The 17,742-nt window shown below is 38.1% G+C and overlaps 1 protein-coding gene across 9 annotated transcripts in view; it reads right to left on the bottom strand.

The window, feature by feature from the left end:
• The window catches only part of GRIK1 (glutamate ionotropic receptor kainate type subunit 1), a 428,591-nt gene that overhangs the window by 117,672 nt on the left and 293,177 nt on the right, over positions 1-17,742 (bottom strand). For all 9 annotated transcript variants that reach the window (XM_082460382.1, XM_082460380.1, XM_082460384.1 and 6 more), the window contains 3 exons: positions 15,493-15,546; positions 12,048-12,221; positions 3,194-3,337 (listed from right to left, as the gene is read on the bottom strand). In XM_082460382.1, the coding sequence (XP_082316508.1) occupies positions 3,194-3,337; positions 12,048-12,221; positions 15,493-15,546 (372 nt within the window). The remainder of the gene's footprint in view (positions 1-3,193; positions 3,338-12,047; positions 12,222-15,492; positions 15,547-17,742) is intronic.

Here is a 17,742-nt window from a genome sequence, read left to right on the forward strand (position 1 = left end):
TGGAGACAGACATGCAATCAAATATCATGGTCTAACAACAGACGTAATAAAGGAGAAGAGCCTGAATTTGTGAGTCAGGGCCAGCAGACAGAGGCTAGTGCTTGAATTGGGTCATAAAGGATGACCCAGAGGAGGCACTTCAATCAGAGGCAAGAGAATTTGGAAGGAGCATATGGCAAGTTCAGGGAGCCACAATAGGTTCAGCAAGTGCTGGGACTGAGGCAGGAGATGAGAGAGATGGCACAGGAGGTCAGGAACCAGATCACTAGGGACCTTGCATATCCTGCTGAAGAGTGTGGGTTCAAATGAAAGCTTCAGATGAAGCCTGCTATTCCTCCACTATGTAGAATTTATATTAGTAGACAGTAGAAACCACATCTTATAATTTTAGGAAAATATCTCCTATAGCGCCAAGTTAATATTACTTATATAATGGAGTCCCAGTAATGCTGTTGAACGGAAATTTATCATTTCTTAATATGTATTTGCTTAGCAAATGCCCAGAGAGATAACACTATAACATACTCTATCATGTTTGAAATATTCTTTAATTCTTTCTCTCTTTCTGGTCAGCCTAAAAACACTGAAAAGTAGATAGCCTGAGAGATCTGTCTGAAAGACTTACTGATTCTAAATGATGTGTGGAATTATCAGGGGTTAGTGCACATGCAAATACCTCTCTGCTCGGAAAGTTTACCTCCTGCGACGAATTTGATCTTCACCCCGTAAATTCAATCTGCTGACTTGCTTCCTTACGTTATTTCTGATTATAGTTTTGGAAATCATTTAGAAAACGATAGTTACTAAAAGAAAGGACCAGGGGAAGTTTTAGGACCAAGTGCTTTATTTCATGTTTCTTAATAAAACCCGATAGCTGCAAAGTTTTGTTGTATTAGGTACTCACTGAAAGAAATATCTGCATTTTCTCACTTCTGCATGTTTTAGTTTGTCTCAGAATTCCCTCAGTGCCAGTCTTTCAACAAGCTGGGGCATTACTCCCGGTTAACCCGCTTTCCCATTTTCTCTGCAGATGCCTACACCCTGCCAAAGGCAGTATAAGGCATCGTGACTCAGGAGACAAAAGAAAAGATGAACACAAGGTTTCTAATGCATCTCCCCTTCTACCTCCAGCTGTGGAGCCTGAGAATGGGGAATTTGTTCTTTGGAGTAACTGAATGTAAAATGCTTTCTTGCTTTCAATGTGGTCCCTCATCTTAGAGCTCATTATTTCTTTAAACATATCTAAAGATCACTTGGTAATTTCACCTTCCTATGCAACTTAAGTACAAGAAAAAAGGTGTTTAGGGTGTTCCAGAGTGTTTGATCCCAAGCTTTCATGTTGTCTCATGCCTCTTCTTGCACTGGTATGAGATAAAAGGAAACCAGCTGTTTTCTTGTTAAAGATCAAGGTGATCAGGATGGCGGTTCAGGACATAACCATGATCGCTGCAGGGAGAGGAAGGGCTGTGTGATGTTTTCCTATTAGGCACAGTATGTCAGATGTATGTAGCTGTCAGAACAGGTCATTTTATGCCTATTTGTGATTTCTCTGTTGTTGTTTTTGTTGCCAGTTTTAAATTCCTGGCATCATCCTCAGTAGGACTGAACAAGGGCTGTTATGAGTGGTCCATTCCAACGGTAAGAGAATAGCTAATGTTTCAGATTCTTACTATGTTGCTGTACTGTTCTTCACAAGTATTAACTTTACTCTTTATCCTCACAATAATGCTGTGAGTTAGAAGATGTTATTCCCATTTTACAGGTGAGAAAACTGAGACACAAGGAGTTTAAGTAACTTACCCAGGTTACATTGCTCATAAGTGTTGGTGGAGCTGGAATTTAAACCCAAATCACAATGCCAGGAATAGGATGAGGTAAGAGAGGGACCCAGGGCACAAAATTTAAGGAAGCACTCTCTCTCAGTCTCTTGTAAGTGCAGGGTTCAAGCTTGAGAGTAAGTGCCTCCTTAAATCGTGTGCCCAAGGCACTTCTTTGCTGTTAGCCATACTTCAGTCCCAGCCTTGTAAATAACCTTGGTTTGGAGCCTGAGTAGTATTAACCTTCATACCGCCTGTCTCTCTGGTCCTGACCCTTACGGATCAGAGTCAGCCTTCAATGAGGAAGTAGATTGAAGAGCCTGAAGAGGGGTCTGTAGGTGCTGAAGAGACTAGCAGAGATAAAGACCTAAGTAGGTATCTTTCTTTAGATTTCTCCCTTGCTCTTGGCTGGGCATTCTTCTCTTGCACTATGTTCCCTGCCACTCTTCTCTTTTATGGCTTTGTCTCACCCCATCCTTCTCCAGTACAGAAAGGAATAAAGATACTCTTCACTTGAGAGGTAATCTCTGCATCCCATAGAGAAAACATTAGAACAGCATCACAGTGTATGATGTATCCTCAGTCAGGCCCGGCTGCCCCCAAGTACCTTATTTCATCTCGTCAAGTCCAGACACACTCTGAAATGTGTGTTGGGGTCAAAGATAATCCAAGAATACATATCTATAAGGCATCTCAGGATCTTAGAACAGGGTCTGGTGAAGGGACGTCAACTTGCCTTAGAGAAAAGAAATGGGTGTCCAAGATTTCAGGGCTATTGCCCTGAAATAGCAGTGAGAACTCTTTTCTTTCCCAAACACTGTACTCTTAAAAATCCTTTAGTACATGTGGTAGATTTTGAAAGGTACCAGACTTTTCCAGTTAGCTGACAAATGGCAAAATAATCAGTATATCATTAGAACAAAGAGGTCCTTCTGTTCAGTCCTGTAGAACCCAAGACTTAGGAAACCACTGGAACTAGAGGCACTAGAGGCTGACAACACGGGAATTATCTCTGGTACTCTTCAGTGATGGACCAACCTACCCCTTGACTCAACAGACCATAGAATAAGCACCTGTGAGCTATTTTGAACATGCATGGAGGGCCAGCAGCAGCTGGGGTTATAGTTGAAATGAAGGATGGTGAATGTTATGATCTGGTAGCTTTTTAAAGCTTCTCAGCATCACACTGGAAAGTTCCTGATAGCTCTTCTAGACAAACTTTTAACAGTGAATTCCCAACAGACTGGTTAATGATGCCTTCTCCTCTCTTATAGATATCATGCCAACAGACCCAAATGGGAAGGACCTCACCACATGGACAAGTCTAGCAGCGCTCAGCCAAAGGAAGAACTGAACTGTGAACAAGCATCACTTGCCTCTTTGATCAGGTTCATGAATCTGGGTCCAAGGCGCCATGGCTTGTGTCGATGGCATTGTAGGGAGCTGACAGTCAACTGGGAAGCCCGATGGGAGGCAAAGGCCACCACGTACACAGCATCATACATCAGAGCCGCTTCAGTCTGTGGAGGAAAACACACACCACATCTTCATTTCCACCTTTGCTTAGCTTCCTTTACCTGCATAATAACTCTGCCTGCTTCCTTATCTTCTATTTTTCTGATCTCAACAGCCATTTATTCTCCAGCTGAACACCTTTCATTCTCCAATAGCTACTTTTCTCTAAAATAATACCTCATATGCCAGAGAAAATTGTAGTCATGGCTCTGCTTTGTTTTAAGTTCTTAAAAAGAAAAAAGAAACGGAACTTGGATCAGCCACAAAAGACTTGACTCAGGGAACAAATATTTTTGGACTGTCTTATGTTAAGCCCAGTGTTAAGATCAACTACATTGAGTTAGAGGCTCAATATTTCAATATTGGATTCTGTTTCTCAGTATTTACCTATCTATCAGTCTATTTACTTGTTTATATTTGGTAGAAAGAAAGTGCTGTGAGTAAAATTAACATGTGATTTTCAGATAAGGATACTCATGTTAGGACACTTCCATTTACCAGAGTCAAGAAGGTTGTAGTCATAGAGTGAAATTCAACGGCAGATTTGAAGAGACCTTCTGAAGAACAGACATGTGTAACTTCCTCAGAAAATATGTACTCTTGTTAGCACTTACTTTCCTGATAGAGATTATAAGTAGTCATTCCTTTGGGGAGATGGACATATTTTTCAACTCCTCATGAAATGTCTCTCATTTGCAAAATTTCACATAATACTCTCAGCATTTTATAAAATATACTGCCCTGTGGTTTTCTTTAAGGATAAAATCTTATAATACTTTTATATTTTACTTGAGGATTTTCATAGCAACTTCAAATATATTAGCTCATTTGAAATTCTCAACAACCCCGCAAAATAAGCAGAATAGATGGACTAAACTATTTATTATGTAGGAAATTGACCTCTAGACAGTATATTGATTTGTGTAGGGTCATACATATAGCCAGTAATTGGATAGTTAAACCAAGAATCTAGGTCTTATAATGAAGACTATCATGCGGTTTTCCGAAATCAGTTGATTTATTCAACATATATTTATTCAACATTTATTGAACATGTCTTCATGGAGGTAGAAATAGAAAATAAGGGGAACTACATCTTGCATTCTATTAATCTTTGAGTCCAGAGAATATCTCTACTTTGAATACTTATTATCCTGTGCAATCTCTATCACTGCATTTTCTATATAGTATATTTATAGTTATTGTTTTTACATTTCTTTCTTGATAAAAGTGCTCAACTTCATTTTTTAGTGGCTAGCACAGTTCTTGGCACATAAAAGTTGTTTAATAAATGTTTGCTGAAGGAATTAATGTTATTTCATGCTTAAAATAAAATACACTTTTGTGAGAACCGTATAATCCCAAGGTTTTTTGATGTATTTCTAAGATTAATTGCTTCACTCATACTTAATATGAGTGATATATAGAAGTTGTGATGGTAATAATTGTTAAAGCTTAAAAATATTCTGATCATTTCAGTTCAAGACTGATATAATCCATTTTATAGATCAGAAAACTGAAGTTCAGGGAAATTAAGTGACTAGTCTAAGGCTAATCTATTGACAGAATGAGACTGTTAAAAATGTAATCTATCATAATAGCTGACATTTATTGAGCACTCATATGTCAGGTGCTATTTCAAATATTTTGCAAACATTTAATCTTCACCATAACTTCTACTCCTTTATGGATGAAGAATTCACAAGGTTAAATGTTGCCCCCAAATTAGTGGTGGGAAAGCCAAGATTCAAGTGCAGGAAGTTGGTGTTAGAGTTTATGCTCTCAACCACAAAGCTGAACTGCTTCTAAACCAACTATTTGTCTGGTGATTTAATGATTATAATAATAAGTCAACAGTGGTCAATATCCATTGATGAGTAACTACATGCCAGGCACTATAAGCATTTTACACGTTATCTCCTTTAATTACTGAAGTTAAACCTTTGACGTAGGTATTGTCCCCATTTTACAGACAGAGAAATTGAGGCTTGGAGATATAGGAAATAACTTTAATAACTTTCCTAAAGTTATGTAGCCAGTAAAACAAGGAATGAAGATTCCATCTCAGGATGAAAGTTTAGATTTCAGAGCTCATGCCCTTAACCACTATGCTATGGGGACCTGGACCTTTTTAGCAGTGCAATATGCCTTTTTGAAACACTTTTGTATATATATTCACTAACTGGCTGATTGATTTGATAGAGAAGTGTGAGGAGAGGCATTCCAATGATCTAACTTTTTCATAAACTTAACATAGAGACTAGGATTTTAACTTTCTTTGTCAAGGTTGTCTCTACACTGGGCCGGGTAATAACAAGGTTCAAAACTATAGGCCTGATCAGTGCTTTCCAAATTCAAGGAAGAAAACCACTTATTCTTAAACTATGCTTCCTCTTGTCATAAAATGTTTTCTTAAATTGAGGAGATATTTAAGTATTTTATAGCACAAATGAACTACCACTGAATTTCCTCCCCTTTTCAGTTTTATGCTGGAGGCCTGCTTACCAAACAGCAACTCTCAAGTCATTTTAGGTAAATGTAAAAAAAAACTGGCTTGTGTACCAAATGTTATCCTTCCAAATATGTTTGTGTTCACATTTTATTTGCATCTAAAGCCTGGAAGAGACCACAGTGCTCAACGCCTGTAAGAGAATCTTTTTGCAACAACATGTATCACGAAACAGGCATACTGAAAGTGGGCTTCTTGCCAATGCACAATGTTTTGGTTATTACAACGATGTGCAATAAAGGATTAACTCAGAGGGCTCAGAATGCCCAATCTCTGCACATTCTGAAGAAAGGACTAGCCTTTGACTGGCTTCTGGGAGATTACCTCCTTAGAATATCCTGCCTGATCAGAGTATCTTTGTATCCCTGGAGTCTTGGGTAATGCAAATAATTTATACTAACAGCGTGATTTATGGTGAATGCCTGTTTTTGTTCACTTGGGGTTCTGGACCGTGCCGTATCAATTTGACCTCTGGAGTGGCTGGAGACCAACTAAGGTCAGCTATGTAGATGCTCTATGCCTATGTGACTGACCCCCCCATAAAATCCCTGGACACCAAGACTCAGATGAGCTTCCCTGGTGGCGACACTTCATAATGTTGTCACACATCTTTGCTGTGAGAATAAAGCACTGTCAATGTAACTGTCATGGGAAAGGACCACTAGAAGCTCATGCATGGTTTCTTTTGGACTTGGTCCTTTGTGACTTTTTCCTTTGCTGATTTTAATTTGTATCCTTTTACTGTAATAAACTGTAACTGTGAGTATAACACCTTTTCTGATTTCTGTGAGTCCTCCTAGCAAATCATCAAATCTGAATGTGGCCTTGGAGACCCCAATACAAAACAATGAGATGCTATGTCACCTTAGGGATGAGGACTAAAAACATGATATGGCTCTATGGAGTCTCCACATTTTGCTGCCTGCCTGGTATGTAACTGTTGTTGGAGAACGCTAGAGGAGATAGGGAGACCTAGTCTTTGGAAAGCAAATGAGCAAAAAGTATAGATTTCCCATTTTCTCTCCAAATTTAGAAACATTCTCACTAACCTGATATGGATAGACAAGTCAGTTCTCTAGGAGGGAAATACTTGCAAATAATACCTCATTCCCCTCATTTCCTGAATTTCCTTTCTTGCATGGTGTTAACAGTTTCCTCTATTACAATGCAAATATCTCACCCACAGCATAGAGCTAGCAGAAATTTGCCTCTTAGTATGAATTTGCTGCTTTCCCTCTTTTCTGAGACATGCCTCTTGAAGTGATGAGGATTCTGATAAGGGTGGGAGGACTAGTGTTTTGCCTACACAAGCCCTGCTAGGGAGCAAAAGCTGGTGGGGGTGGATGCTTCTGAGGGAACCAAAGTGCTAGGAGAGGTGGTGAGCACTCAGGAAGTAGGGGAGAGCAACTCAAGAGAGAGCTGGGGTTTAGAAACAGGTTGTGGAAGGTAGCAAAGATATCACCATGTACTCACAATCTAGAAATTCAGTAATTAAGACTGCAGCTCCAGCGTGTCCAGTGAGGACTGGCCCAGAAGTTGGCATATTGTGAGCCTCAATGAGTATTTGCCAGCTTTTGAGAAAGACAGGAATAGGGGAAAGAGGACTATATGTGGAGTTGGAAAGCAGACCTTGGTGATGCCACTGGTCATACAAGGTCACACATGTCCCAGGGAATAAGCCACCTTGGGCTATACATGCAAACTGAGGAATGTGTCTCTTGTAAATAAGTGGATTCTGGCTTCAATAAGACAGAATAAGAATTCTCCCTCTGTATTTCAGAATGTCTTTTGTTCTTCTTTGATTGACTACAAATTGACAAAACAGCAGGTATCATCAAGTAAATTCAATTCTATGTCCTAAAGGCTTTATATATGTTACCTGATTTAATTTGTAAAGTAACACTCTAAAGTATTATTATAGAGATTTACAGATGAGCTAGGAGGCTCAGAAAGGCTAAATAATTTAGGTTATTTAGTTATTCAGGGATATAGCAAAGACTAAAAACTAGGTTTTCCTTATCTGGAAAGATCTTGCTTTTTCTACTGAATCTCACTGCCTATTGTCTTTCATCACAAGGGTAACAGTGGACACTCAGAGTGGACACTCAAGTTGGACACTCAAAGTGGTCTTCCCTGTGGATCATTATAGGAAAGACTTAGATGTAAGATAAGGGTACTGACTTAACTACTCATTGTGAATGCATTTGAAGGACTGGGAAGGCAGATGACATCGATGTTTTGTTGTTTCCATGACACAGTTTTAGGTTCAAAATCAGAGAAGAATCCATCTGAGAATGGGCCACTCCATTACTCTAGTCTATCCTCAAAAGTCAATAGATCAAATTAGCCCAAGTGCTGAGAGAAATTTAACCATAGAGAAAAAGAATGAAGTAGATTTTACAAAATCACTCTAAACTTCAAGTAAGTTAATTAACATTTTGGTTGATAAAACACTTTTTTTAATATCTCAAGATGTTTTCAAATAATAAGTTTCACTATTTTTGAACTTTATTGACTCAGTAACAGTTTTCTTAATTAACTCAATTTTAACCCTGTTTTTTAAAGTCAATATTTTTTCTCTAATTAAATTTATGTTTCTTAAATCTGAAGTCAAAATTTTTGGACTTAGACATGGTCTACTTATTTTCAGATTTGGATGTGTTTTGACATAGTAATATTCTTTGCGGATATTTTTAGTGTATGACGTTCTAAGAAATTCTTAATAGTTAAAACTTGAAGAGGAAAATAGATAAGCAGGTGAAAAGTAAAAATACATAGGTAAGAAAAATTCCTATATTATATATTCGTATGCGCATCTGTGTATGTATGCGGCACACAGAAAAATATGACTATAAAGGGCTACAGGGAAATTCACTTTGGAGAATGGTGGGATAATGTGTGTGATTTAGAAGAAAGAAATTCTATTATAGTAGGGTATTACTTAAATATTAATAGTGGTTAGTCTATGGTTAATTTTTGAAATAATATTATTACTTTAGAATGATCTCTCTCTTTACTAATCATGTCCATTTCTCATTTACAGAAGCTCTCTTTGGACTTTTGCAGTATTATTTCAGGCCTACATGAATATTTTTCATTAAATATCTTGAGTCTTAGTAGACCTCAATTCATATTTATTTAGTACATTAATTCCTTTATTAAATACATATTTATTGAAGATCTGCTTTGTGCCAGCTAGTGCTGGGAATAGAGCAGAACACGAAAAGACAAAATCTCCAGCTTCATGGAGTTTATGTTGTTGTAGGGGATGACAACGAACAAATATAAATATGACATATTGTCATAAGGGCTACAGAGAAAAGTAAAGCAGGTTAGGGGAGGGGGAATAACAGGAAGGGGACTACTATATTAGGTAGCAGGTTCATAGAAGGCCTCTCCGGTGAGGTAGCATTTGAGCAAACCTGAATAGGGGAAGGTTCTAGCCACTGGAAGCAGCAAATCCTGGAGACGCAAGAATGAATGGAATGCTGGACCTGAGCTATATAGGCCCAGTGGAATTGAAACCAAAGGACTTTTTAACTTTAAGGTAGAGAAGAAAGAGTTTAAGTACAGAGGCAATTTGAGAACAAAGACCTGTTAGCAATGGGCCCGGGCTTGGGGACTTGGGGTATGCTCTCTTGACTCAATGATCAGTCCATTGGATGCCCTTATACTTGTCCTTTAACCTTTCTGTGACTCTGTTTCTATATCCCCAAATTAGCCGCCTCTACTAGAAGCCAAAATGAAACAGTGAACTGCAAAATGGACTATTTGGATAAATAAAGGTCAAAACTATGCTTCACAGGATCAATTTCAAGGCTCTATCTGCATGACGATGGGATCCGACTACTAGTGGGCAACTGAGTGCTACCAGTTTTTTCGACTAATAATGTCATGCCCTAACATAGCTACTGTACCCAATTTTAGGGCAACCTGGTGAGCCACCCTCTTCTGTCCTAATAAATCCCCATTTCCTTTTTATAGTTTATTATAATAACAGAGACCCCTCTGGTTAGATGAAAAGACAATGATAAACTCTAGACCGAATGGGATCTCTCATCCACTGGGACTTGGCTCTGCCATGCTTCCTGTCCGCAGGACCACTGGGCCTGATTGGGTGAGAATGGAATGGCTCTATCTCCCTCATTCAGTGGTTTGCCTCGTCTCAGTCAATATGTACAAACTGTTGTATCAGCTCAGTATAATTGAAGGGAACATACACTTCTTTGCTACATTAAGCCATACTTGTGATGAATATTTAATGTTTGTCGCAAATCCACAATCTGTGTTAATATAGCTCCAAACTATAACTCTTTTAGTCATACATGCCAAGCACAGGTAAAAATCTCATCCTGTGATAGAGATCTTGTTTGGGAGGTGGGGTTGGGGTGTGGGCAGAAGATTTTGAACCATATTTGAACACACTGGAATTATAAATCCAGCAGGAAAAAACCCCACAAAAATTAGCACCTCTCTCTCTCTTTCTCTCTCTCTCACTCTCTCCCTCTCCCTCCTTTTCTCTCTCTTTCTTTAGCTTTTCTTCTTCCTTTTCAGAAGTCTAGTATTTCCCTGGATATTCTCTACTTATTCTTATTCAAAGCAATGTTTCAAATCATCCTAAGACTCATTTGTACCAAAATGCTTTCTATCATTGTCTTTCAGATCTCTTTGTGTATTTTGAGTTATTTCAGGTTTAAAAAACAGAAACCTTGAACATGGGATCCTCCAGAACCACTTCATTCATTCATTTATTCTTTTTTGTCATTTGCACCTCATTTAGAAAAGGTAGAAAAAGAAGAGTAATACGAAGTTTATTTCTCTGTGTGATGATACCTTTCAGTTATCGGTAAATTGCATCTTAAAAGCAATAGTGTTTCTCCCGATGACGGGAACAGAGAATGAAATACTATGCCAATTTAAAATGCTATTACCTGCCCACATCCCCAATATGTTTTCCTTTGGATGACACTGTTCCGGCACAGAAATCTTTTTTTTTTTTTTTTTTTTTTCCTTCAGTTTTCTTCCATCACACAGGGAGCTTCATTAGAGAATAAAGCAAGAGTAGGTGCATTTGACAACAAGAGACAAATGATGTTAGTGAGAAGCTCTCTGATGAGGCAGTTTGCAATTTATCTGTTCAGCAGAGTACCTGTCTCTCCTTAGGAGGCAGGCTTGGCATCTGCTTCAAGAGTGACATATGGCTGGTATAAAGCACTGTCAGTGTCTGCAGAGGTGTACCTCCATGTACCCAGGATGGGAAGAATGTGAACACACCAACTCTATGGACATCCAGATTTTCCCACATGTGCTTCTGCTTGCTGAGATGTAGCAGAAGCGAGGAAGGCAAGCTAGTTCTGCAGAACCTTTATATGCACCTTGCTCCTCCTCTTTCCCTCCCTCCTTCCCAAGGTCACATTCCCAGGGACAACCCTCTCCCCACTTACCCTTGCTTTTGTTTATGCTTTGTCTCCATTTGGCTGACAGTGATGGCTACTCCTGTTAACTTTTTTACCTGAGGCTATTACTCTCAGGAAGCTGAAAACAGCAGTTTTTGATAGTAGCCACGCACAGGCTTTCAAAATAGTAAGTCCCCTACATATGAACCTTCAAGTTGCGAACTTTCAAAGATGCAAATGTGTGTTTCATCAACGTCAGGCATGAGTGAAATTGCAGTTTGCCCTCCGTCTCCTATTGCTGATGATCTTTCAGCTCTACCATCTCCCACCTCCTCTCCTATCTCCCACCTCCTCTCCCGTCTCCAGTCAGTAACTCTTCTTGCCTGTTCACTCGATGCCAGCTCCTGTATGCCAGCTGTTGTATTGTACTACTGTACTTTTCAAGGTACTGTACTGTAAGGTTAAAAATGTTTCCTTTATTTTTTTTTTGTTTTCTATGTATTATTTCTGTGAAAAGTATTATAAATCTATTATAGTACAGTATTATATAGCCGATTGTGTTAGCTGGGTAGGAAGGCGAACTTTGTTGGACTTATGAATGAATTGGACTTACGAACGTGCTCTTGGAATGGAACTCGTTCATATGTAGGGGACTTACTGTACATAAAATGTTTTCTCCTCTTCTCATACAAGTCAAGGCACAGGTTATAACACTTTTTCCTCTCACTGTGAAAAGCATATGAGATTCTTAACCTAACCCCTAAGGAAGTCAAACATTATCTCAAATGATTTTATTTTAAAACTACTTACTGTCATCATGCCATCCAAAAGGCCAGTCTCGGGCCTGGGTGGGGCCTGAAGTCTCTCCATGGACCACTTCTCAATGATGGATGACACGTGAGGATTGTCAATATTAAGCAGCCGAAACCCGGTCATATTTACACCACTGTACCTATAGAGTTCCAGATCTAAAGCAAATAAGTCCTGCGCAGTATTAAAAATGATAAAAGTAGAAAGAGTTAACATTTTCTGTGTTCTTTAGGCAAAAGAGAACTAATGATTGCAGAAGCAACAAATGATTAAAACAAGAATGGCAGCCATCATCACACTAGTTCTATAAAAGAAAATTTCCTCTTGTTTTTCACTTGCATGCTGCCTGACAAACTCTAAGGCAGTAATCAGTTTTCATTTTCATCCTTTTTTTTTTTTTTTTTTTTACAATAGTGTTAAAGTTGGTATAAACCAAGAACAAGAATTTAGCTGCCAATAATTAGTATGCCCTTGGGCACAGGACGTGACATTCTGAGAAGCTAGAGAAGTCTGTTCCTAGGATATAGTCTTTGGGGAGTTGAAAGGGATCTTTGTGTCCATTTGATTCATTGCTTTTATTTTCTAGATGAGGAAACTGCGGTTCTGAGCCGTGATGTGACTGGCCTGAGAATGATCCACTTGTCAGTGGCAGTACCACCCTTCTCCCTCATAACTTGCTGCCCCAGGCTGCCTTGAATATTGCAAAGGAGATGAAGTTTGGAACTTGCATATACATTTGACGGAAAGATAACTCTCAGCAAAAAATAAATACCATTCCCTTGCTCACTGAAAAGAACCCATGTCCCATATAATGAGAGAATAAAGAATGCCTGGGGCAAATAAGTCCTGAGCAATATTAAAAATGATAAAAGTAGAAAGAGTTAACATTTTCACAAGCTCAGAATAAGAACCAAAGTGTTCTCTTCAGAGAATAAACTGGAGCCTATGGTTGTGTTGATGTGAGTATCTTAACAGTAGTATTTTTTCCCTTTTAGATAATGTTGCAGGGAAAAAACTTGAACCCACCCTAGTATTTTCCATTACAGGTGAAGCTGAGTGTAAACCAGAAGTTTATGTTGACTCATATTTAAAATAGACTTAAGTGATAATTTCAACTTTTTCCTGTAAAGAAATGTTAGACACTAAAACATGTCATTAAAATATCTCACATTTAAGAATAAACCAAACTTTCAAAATAGCATTTAAGAGTTAATAAAAGAAAAAAACTTCCATGAAAATTTCTTACCAATGTAACTGCTTTATGAAAGAACAATACAAAACAGTACATTATTTGTGATGATAGTGGTTACTAAAGAGAAGTAGCTTCAGAAACACTCCATGATGTTTATGTGCAGAAGATGCATATAGATTTATTCTTTTGAATAACTCTTTTCTACATCACTAATTCTTCCCAAGATAACTTTGGATTAGACTGTAGAACCATAAGAATGCATCTCTGAACTCGCTCATGAAAGAAAAAGTATACTGCCTTTTAAATGATTATATTTATTTCCCTTGCACTAACTAATTTTTTCTTTAAGTTTCATTAATACTCATGAGCAAGAGTGGTAGGAATATAAAAGCAAAGCATGGCAGAATGCAGATAAAACCAAAGGGAATTGTTTAAAGAAACAAATTTAAAGAGTAAGACCCAAGGAAGAATGATTCCTTTAGCATACTCAATGAATAGAAGGAAAGTTACTCAAGATACAGGGGGTTCATACAGAAACTTCCAGGATGCACATTGAATCCCTTATTAATTCAACAGTGCAAAAATACAATGTGCTAAAATGGATACATTAAGCATGTGCAAAATTAGCTTGGTTTCCAAATTGTTTCTATGCAATATACAATATGGAAAGTTTGAGGTCCAATTTTCAACATCCCCTTGTTAGCGGAGGATGAGGAAAGCAAGAGTGTGAGGGCAACTGGTTTGTCCTTCCATTGAAGACCAACCTTCTTAGGTTTCTTTGTTTATACTTTTCTCATATTTCAACGAAACCAACTCAATTGGTGTGTACACCTGGGAATGATGGGAAGTTCTAAGGCAGATGGCAATCTCACCTTGAGTAAGACCTACGTGTTCATGGTGATGAGGAAAGGACCATATTTGTGATCAGAGTAAGATACTTTCCAGTTCTCAGGGTCTCCTTCAACTGTTCTGACAGAAGACCTGATCAGGATGTCAATGAAGGAGGGAAGACCACGGAAACTTTAGTTCAGAAATTTCTGCCCTGCATCCCACTCCCTAGCTCCAAGCTCAGGAGCAGTGATAATTTTGACAACTGCTCCAAAGCATTTGTCTCATGGCATCCTCTGCAGCCCTTCATGCTCTTAGAGATACTTGAGTTAGGGATGGAATTTACTACTTCTAGAAGTATGTGTATGGTAGCTGCCTGATCCTTGTTCCAAACTTTGATTTCCCTAACGTACTAGCCTGTCTTGCCAGTTTTATTTGGTAAAATGATACTCTTACTGAATCTCCCAAAATCTGGGTAGATTTTAGTCGACACACTTTTATAGGTTAGAAATGGAGGTTGGCCCTGTGTTTTCTTCTCACGTAAAAGAGTGGAGTATGTGTGTTGGGAGGGGTGTATTGCGTGTGTGTGTGTGCGTATGGCGAGAGCTATCACATCATTTTGATTTGTTAACTGCCTAAATCATTCTCCCTTAATCTGATAATCTGTCAAAATTTAAAGTTGTATAGTTTCTTTTGAATTTCCCCAGCTTACAGCCATGATTTTTCTTATGATGAAAAATGTTCAATGTGGAAAGCATCTCCCAAGCTCTTTATCTTGATGGTCTTCAAAACACCTGACAGGTGAACCTTGGCCAACCCAGCTATCCACTGGACACAGGTGGTGAAATCACATCAGATCAAAGAATGCCAAGATACTCTTCGGTGTGCCCTCTAATGTATATAGAAAATGTAGATGATTCTTCTTTATTAATAGTTTGTACTTTGTCAGTTTCTATTTAATGAAAGCTTCATTTTAATTCCTTTCTGGGTGCACTTGCATTGATGCTAGTTAAGAAAAGAAAAAGAAAGAAAGAAAGAAAGGAAGGAAGGAAGGAAGAAAAAAGAAAGAAAGAAAGAAAGAAAGAAAGAAAGGAAGAGGGAAGGAAGGAAAGAAGGAAGGAAGGAAAGAAAGAAGGAAGGAAGGAAAGAAAGAAGAAAGAAAGAAAGAAAGAAAGAAAGAAAGAAAGAAAGAAAGAAAGAAAGAAAGAAAGAAAGAAAGGAAGAAAGAAAGAAAGGAAGGAAGGAAGGAAGGAAGGAAGGAAGGAAGACACCTGCTGTTCAGCATTTCTGGATTTAGAGGGTTCTTAGGAAAGTAAAACAAATCTCCATGACAATAACCTTCCTTGACACTGGTGGGGCTGATTTAAAAATAACTGAAGATTTTTTTTTTATAGTGTGGAATACATTTCCACCAGATACGCTTACCAGGGTTGTGAAAAAGTAATGATAGTACTCAGTCATCATGCCCATGAACAGGATCTGCAAAAGAGAAATAAGGGAAGAATCAGAAACAGACTTATAATAAGAAATAGATAATTAGTAGGTTGACTGCAATAGCTTGGAGACATAGAATAGGAAGGGGCTTTAGAAATCCATAGACTCAGTAGATCAGAAACCTGAGGCAAACCAATGATTGATGTGGAGCTAGGATCCAGGCCACTGACCTCCATCCAATGCACTTTCAGTATGCTATGTTTGACCTTCATGGAAGTAATTGGTCTGATGATCAAATTTAAAAATAGTTTATGCTCAACAAATTTTATATCTGGAGTTGCCCATAATGACACAGAGTTTTGCCTTTCCTACTCCCTGGGTTTCTGAGTAATCCCATGCTTAGATATATATTTTATTGATCTCCTTAGCTTTAGTACTTATCATAATGCCTCAGAATAAAACTCATTAAATGTTGAATTGGCAATACTGATATGTAGATATATTTAAATGAGGATTTATAAATATGTGTATCTCTGAAACTCTTCTTTCTACCCCTTTCCCATCTTATCCCATAGAGTGAGTAGGGGAAAAGAGGATTGTTTATAGATAGAAGGATGGGGACTATTTTTATACCTATTCTCACTGCCTCTTAATTCTGAGTCTGTTACCTAATTGGGATCCTGACAGTTCCAAACATCCTGTGTATATTGTTTTTATTTGGTGTGGAGGGGCAAAAAGGAGGTAGACAGAAAGGACAGGGGTTCTAGGTAAAGGTAGTTTCTTAAAACTGTGATCTTATTTTTGGATTCCTGAAAATGTTGTCCACTGAGAAGAAACAGTTGCAAATGCTTTGGAGATAAGATATTGTCATCAATCTTTTAAATCAAGAGTATCACCTTCCTTGGCGCAGGTCACAAAGGACTGTTTGAGTGTTGTCTTTTTGGTATTTGCATAGAAATGGATGGAGAAGACTTAGAAATGAAACTTTCAAGACAGTTTTCCCCACAACTCTGATATATTCTGGATGCTAATGAGAATCCCCTCTGGAAGTTTTAAAATCAGATATTCTTAGGCTCCATCCCAGAGACATCCAGAATTAGAATTTCTGAGAGTGGAGCTTCTATATTTCACATCAGTGGCTGAAAATCACTGGTCTATGGAAAACATGTCCGTTTGCATTAAGGAACAAAGACTTTCATAACTTCAGTTGAAGAGATGGATTGAAAAGTTCTTCAGAAAAGCAACACAAGTTATTGGAGCTTTTATAAGGTGTCTAAGATATGTAAACTAGAATGATTTTACATGAAAGGGGATAAAAAATGGAGAGGGTATTTGGAGATGGCATGTAACATACACGAGCACAGATCTGACACTTCTTATGCCCTCTCTGCTAACATGGAAACCAGAGGAATATTTGGTGAAATTGTAATGTCATGAAGGTAAGACAAATGACAGGAAACTCTCTCTGTGAATCATAAGCCCACAGTATGTAAGTCACTCCTATGGTGATAACAAGACCAGGTGCACAAAAGGATTTTTAAAAGGGTAGGATTGCTTTAGGGCCATCAATAACATTTAAAGTCATGCTTGGTGAGGTCTTATTAGCTGGTCTCTTATATCACTGGAGCATAAAGAGCTAACCTGCTGGGGTCAGTCAGGAATTCAATTTTTCATTTAGGTTGTTAGTATAATTGCAGCCAAGACTATCTCTTGAAAGGGAACTGGAAAGTTTTATGTCAAGATATAGACCTGGACACTGAGGTTTAAAGTATTGTTTCTGAAAAAACACAAAGGCACCTGAGTTTCCAGCTTTTCACATGGGCTAATTTTTCTTTTTAAACTTTATTGTGTGGGCATTTGATCACCAATTGAGAGTATTGGCTTTTTTTTTAAAGCAACCATTCAACTAATTATTATTATTATTATTATTTATAATTTCTGGAAGCAAATATTCATTTGATATGTCTCTTAATGTTAGAAAAGAGTTACACAGATGCAGTGAATAAATAGCTAATGGACCTGCTTTTGTTGCAGAAAGAATCCTTGCGCCTTCCAGATACACTTTTTATTTGATATACTAGAAAAATCCCCATTCTTGACTTTCCTACCTAGTGCCTGGGTCAGTGCTTCCTGGTTCTTCCCTTGAATTTCCTAGAAATGAAAATCAAGAAACAAGTATAGTCATGGATCACTGAGCTGTCAATTTTGTGGACTCTCTAGGACATGGGTGAATGAGAAGTG

The sequence above is a fragment of the Balaenoptera physalus genome (genome assembly GCF_965194825.1).
Source record: "Balaenoptera physalus genome assembly, chromosome: 4".
In the NCBI taxonomy this organism is placed as follows: domain Eukaryota; kingdom Metazoa; phylum Chordata; class Mammalia; order Artiodactyla; family Balaenopteridae; genus Balaenoptera; species Balaenoptera physalus.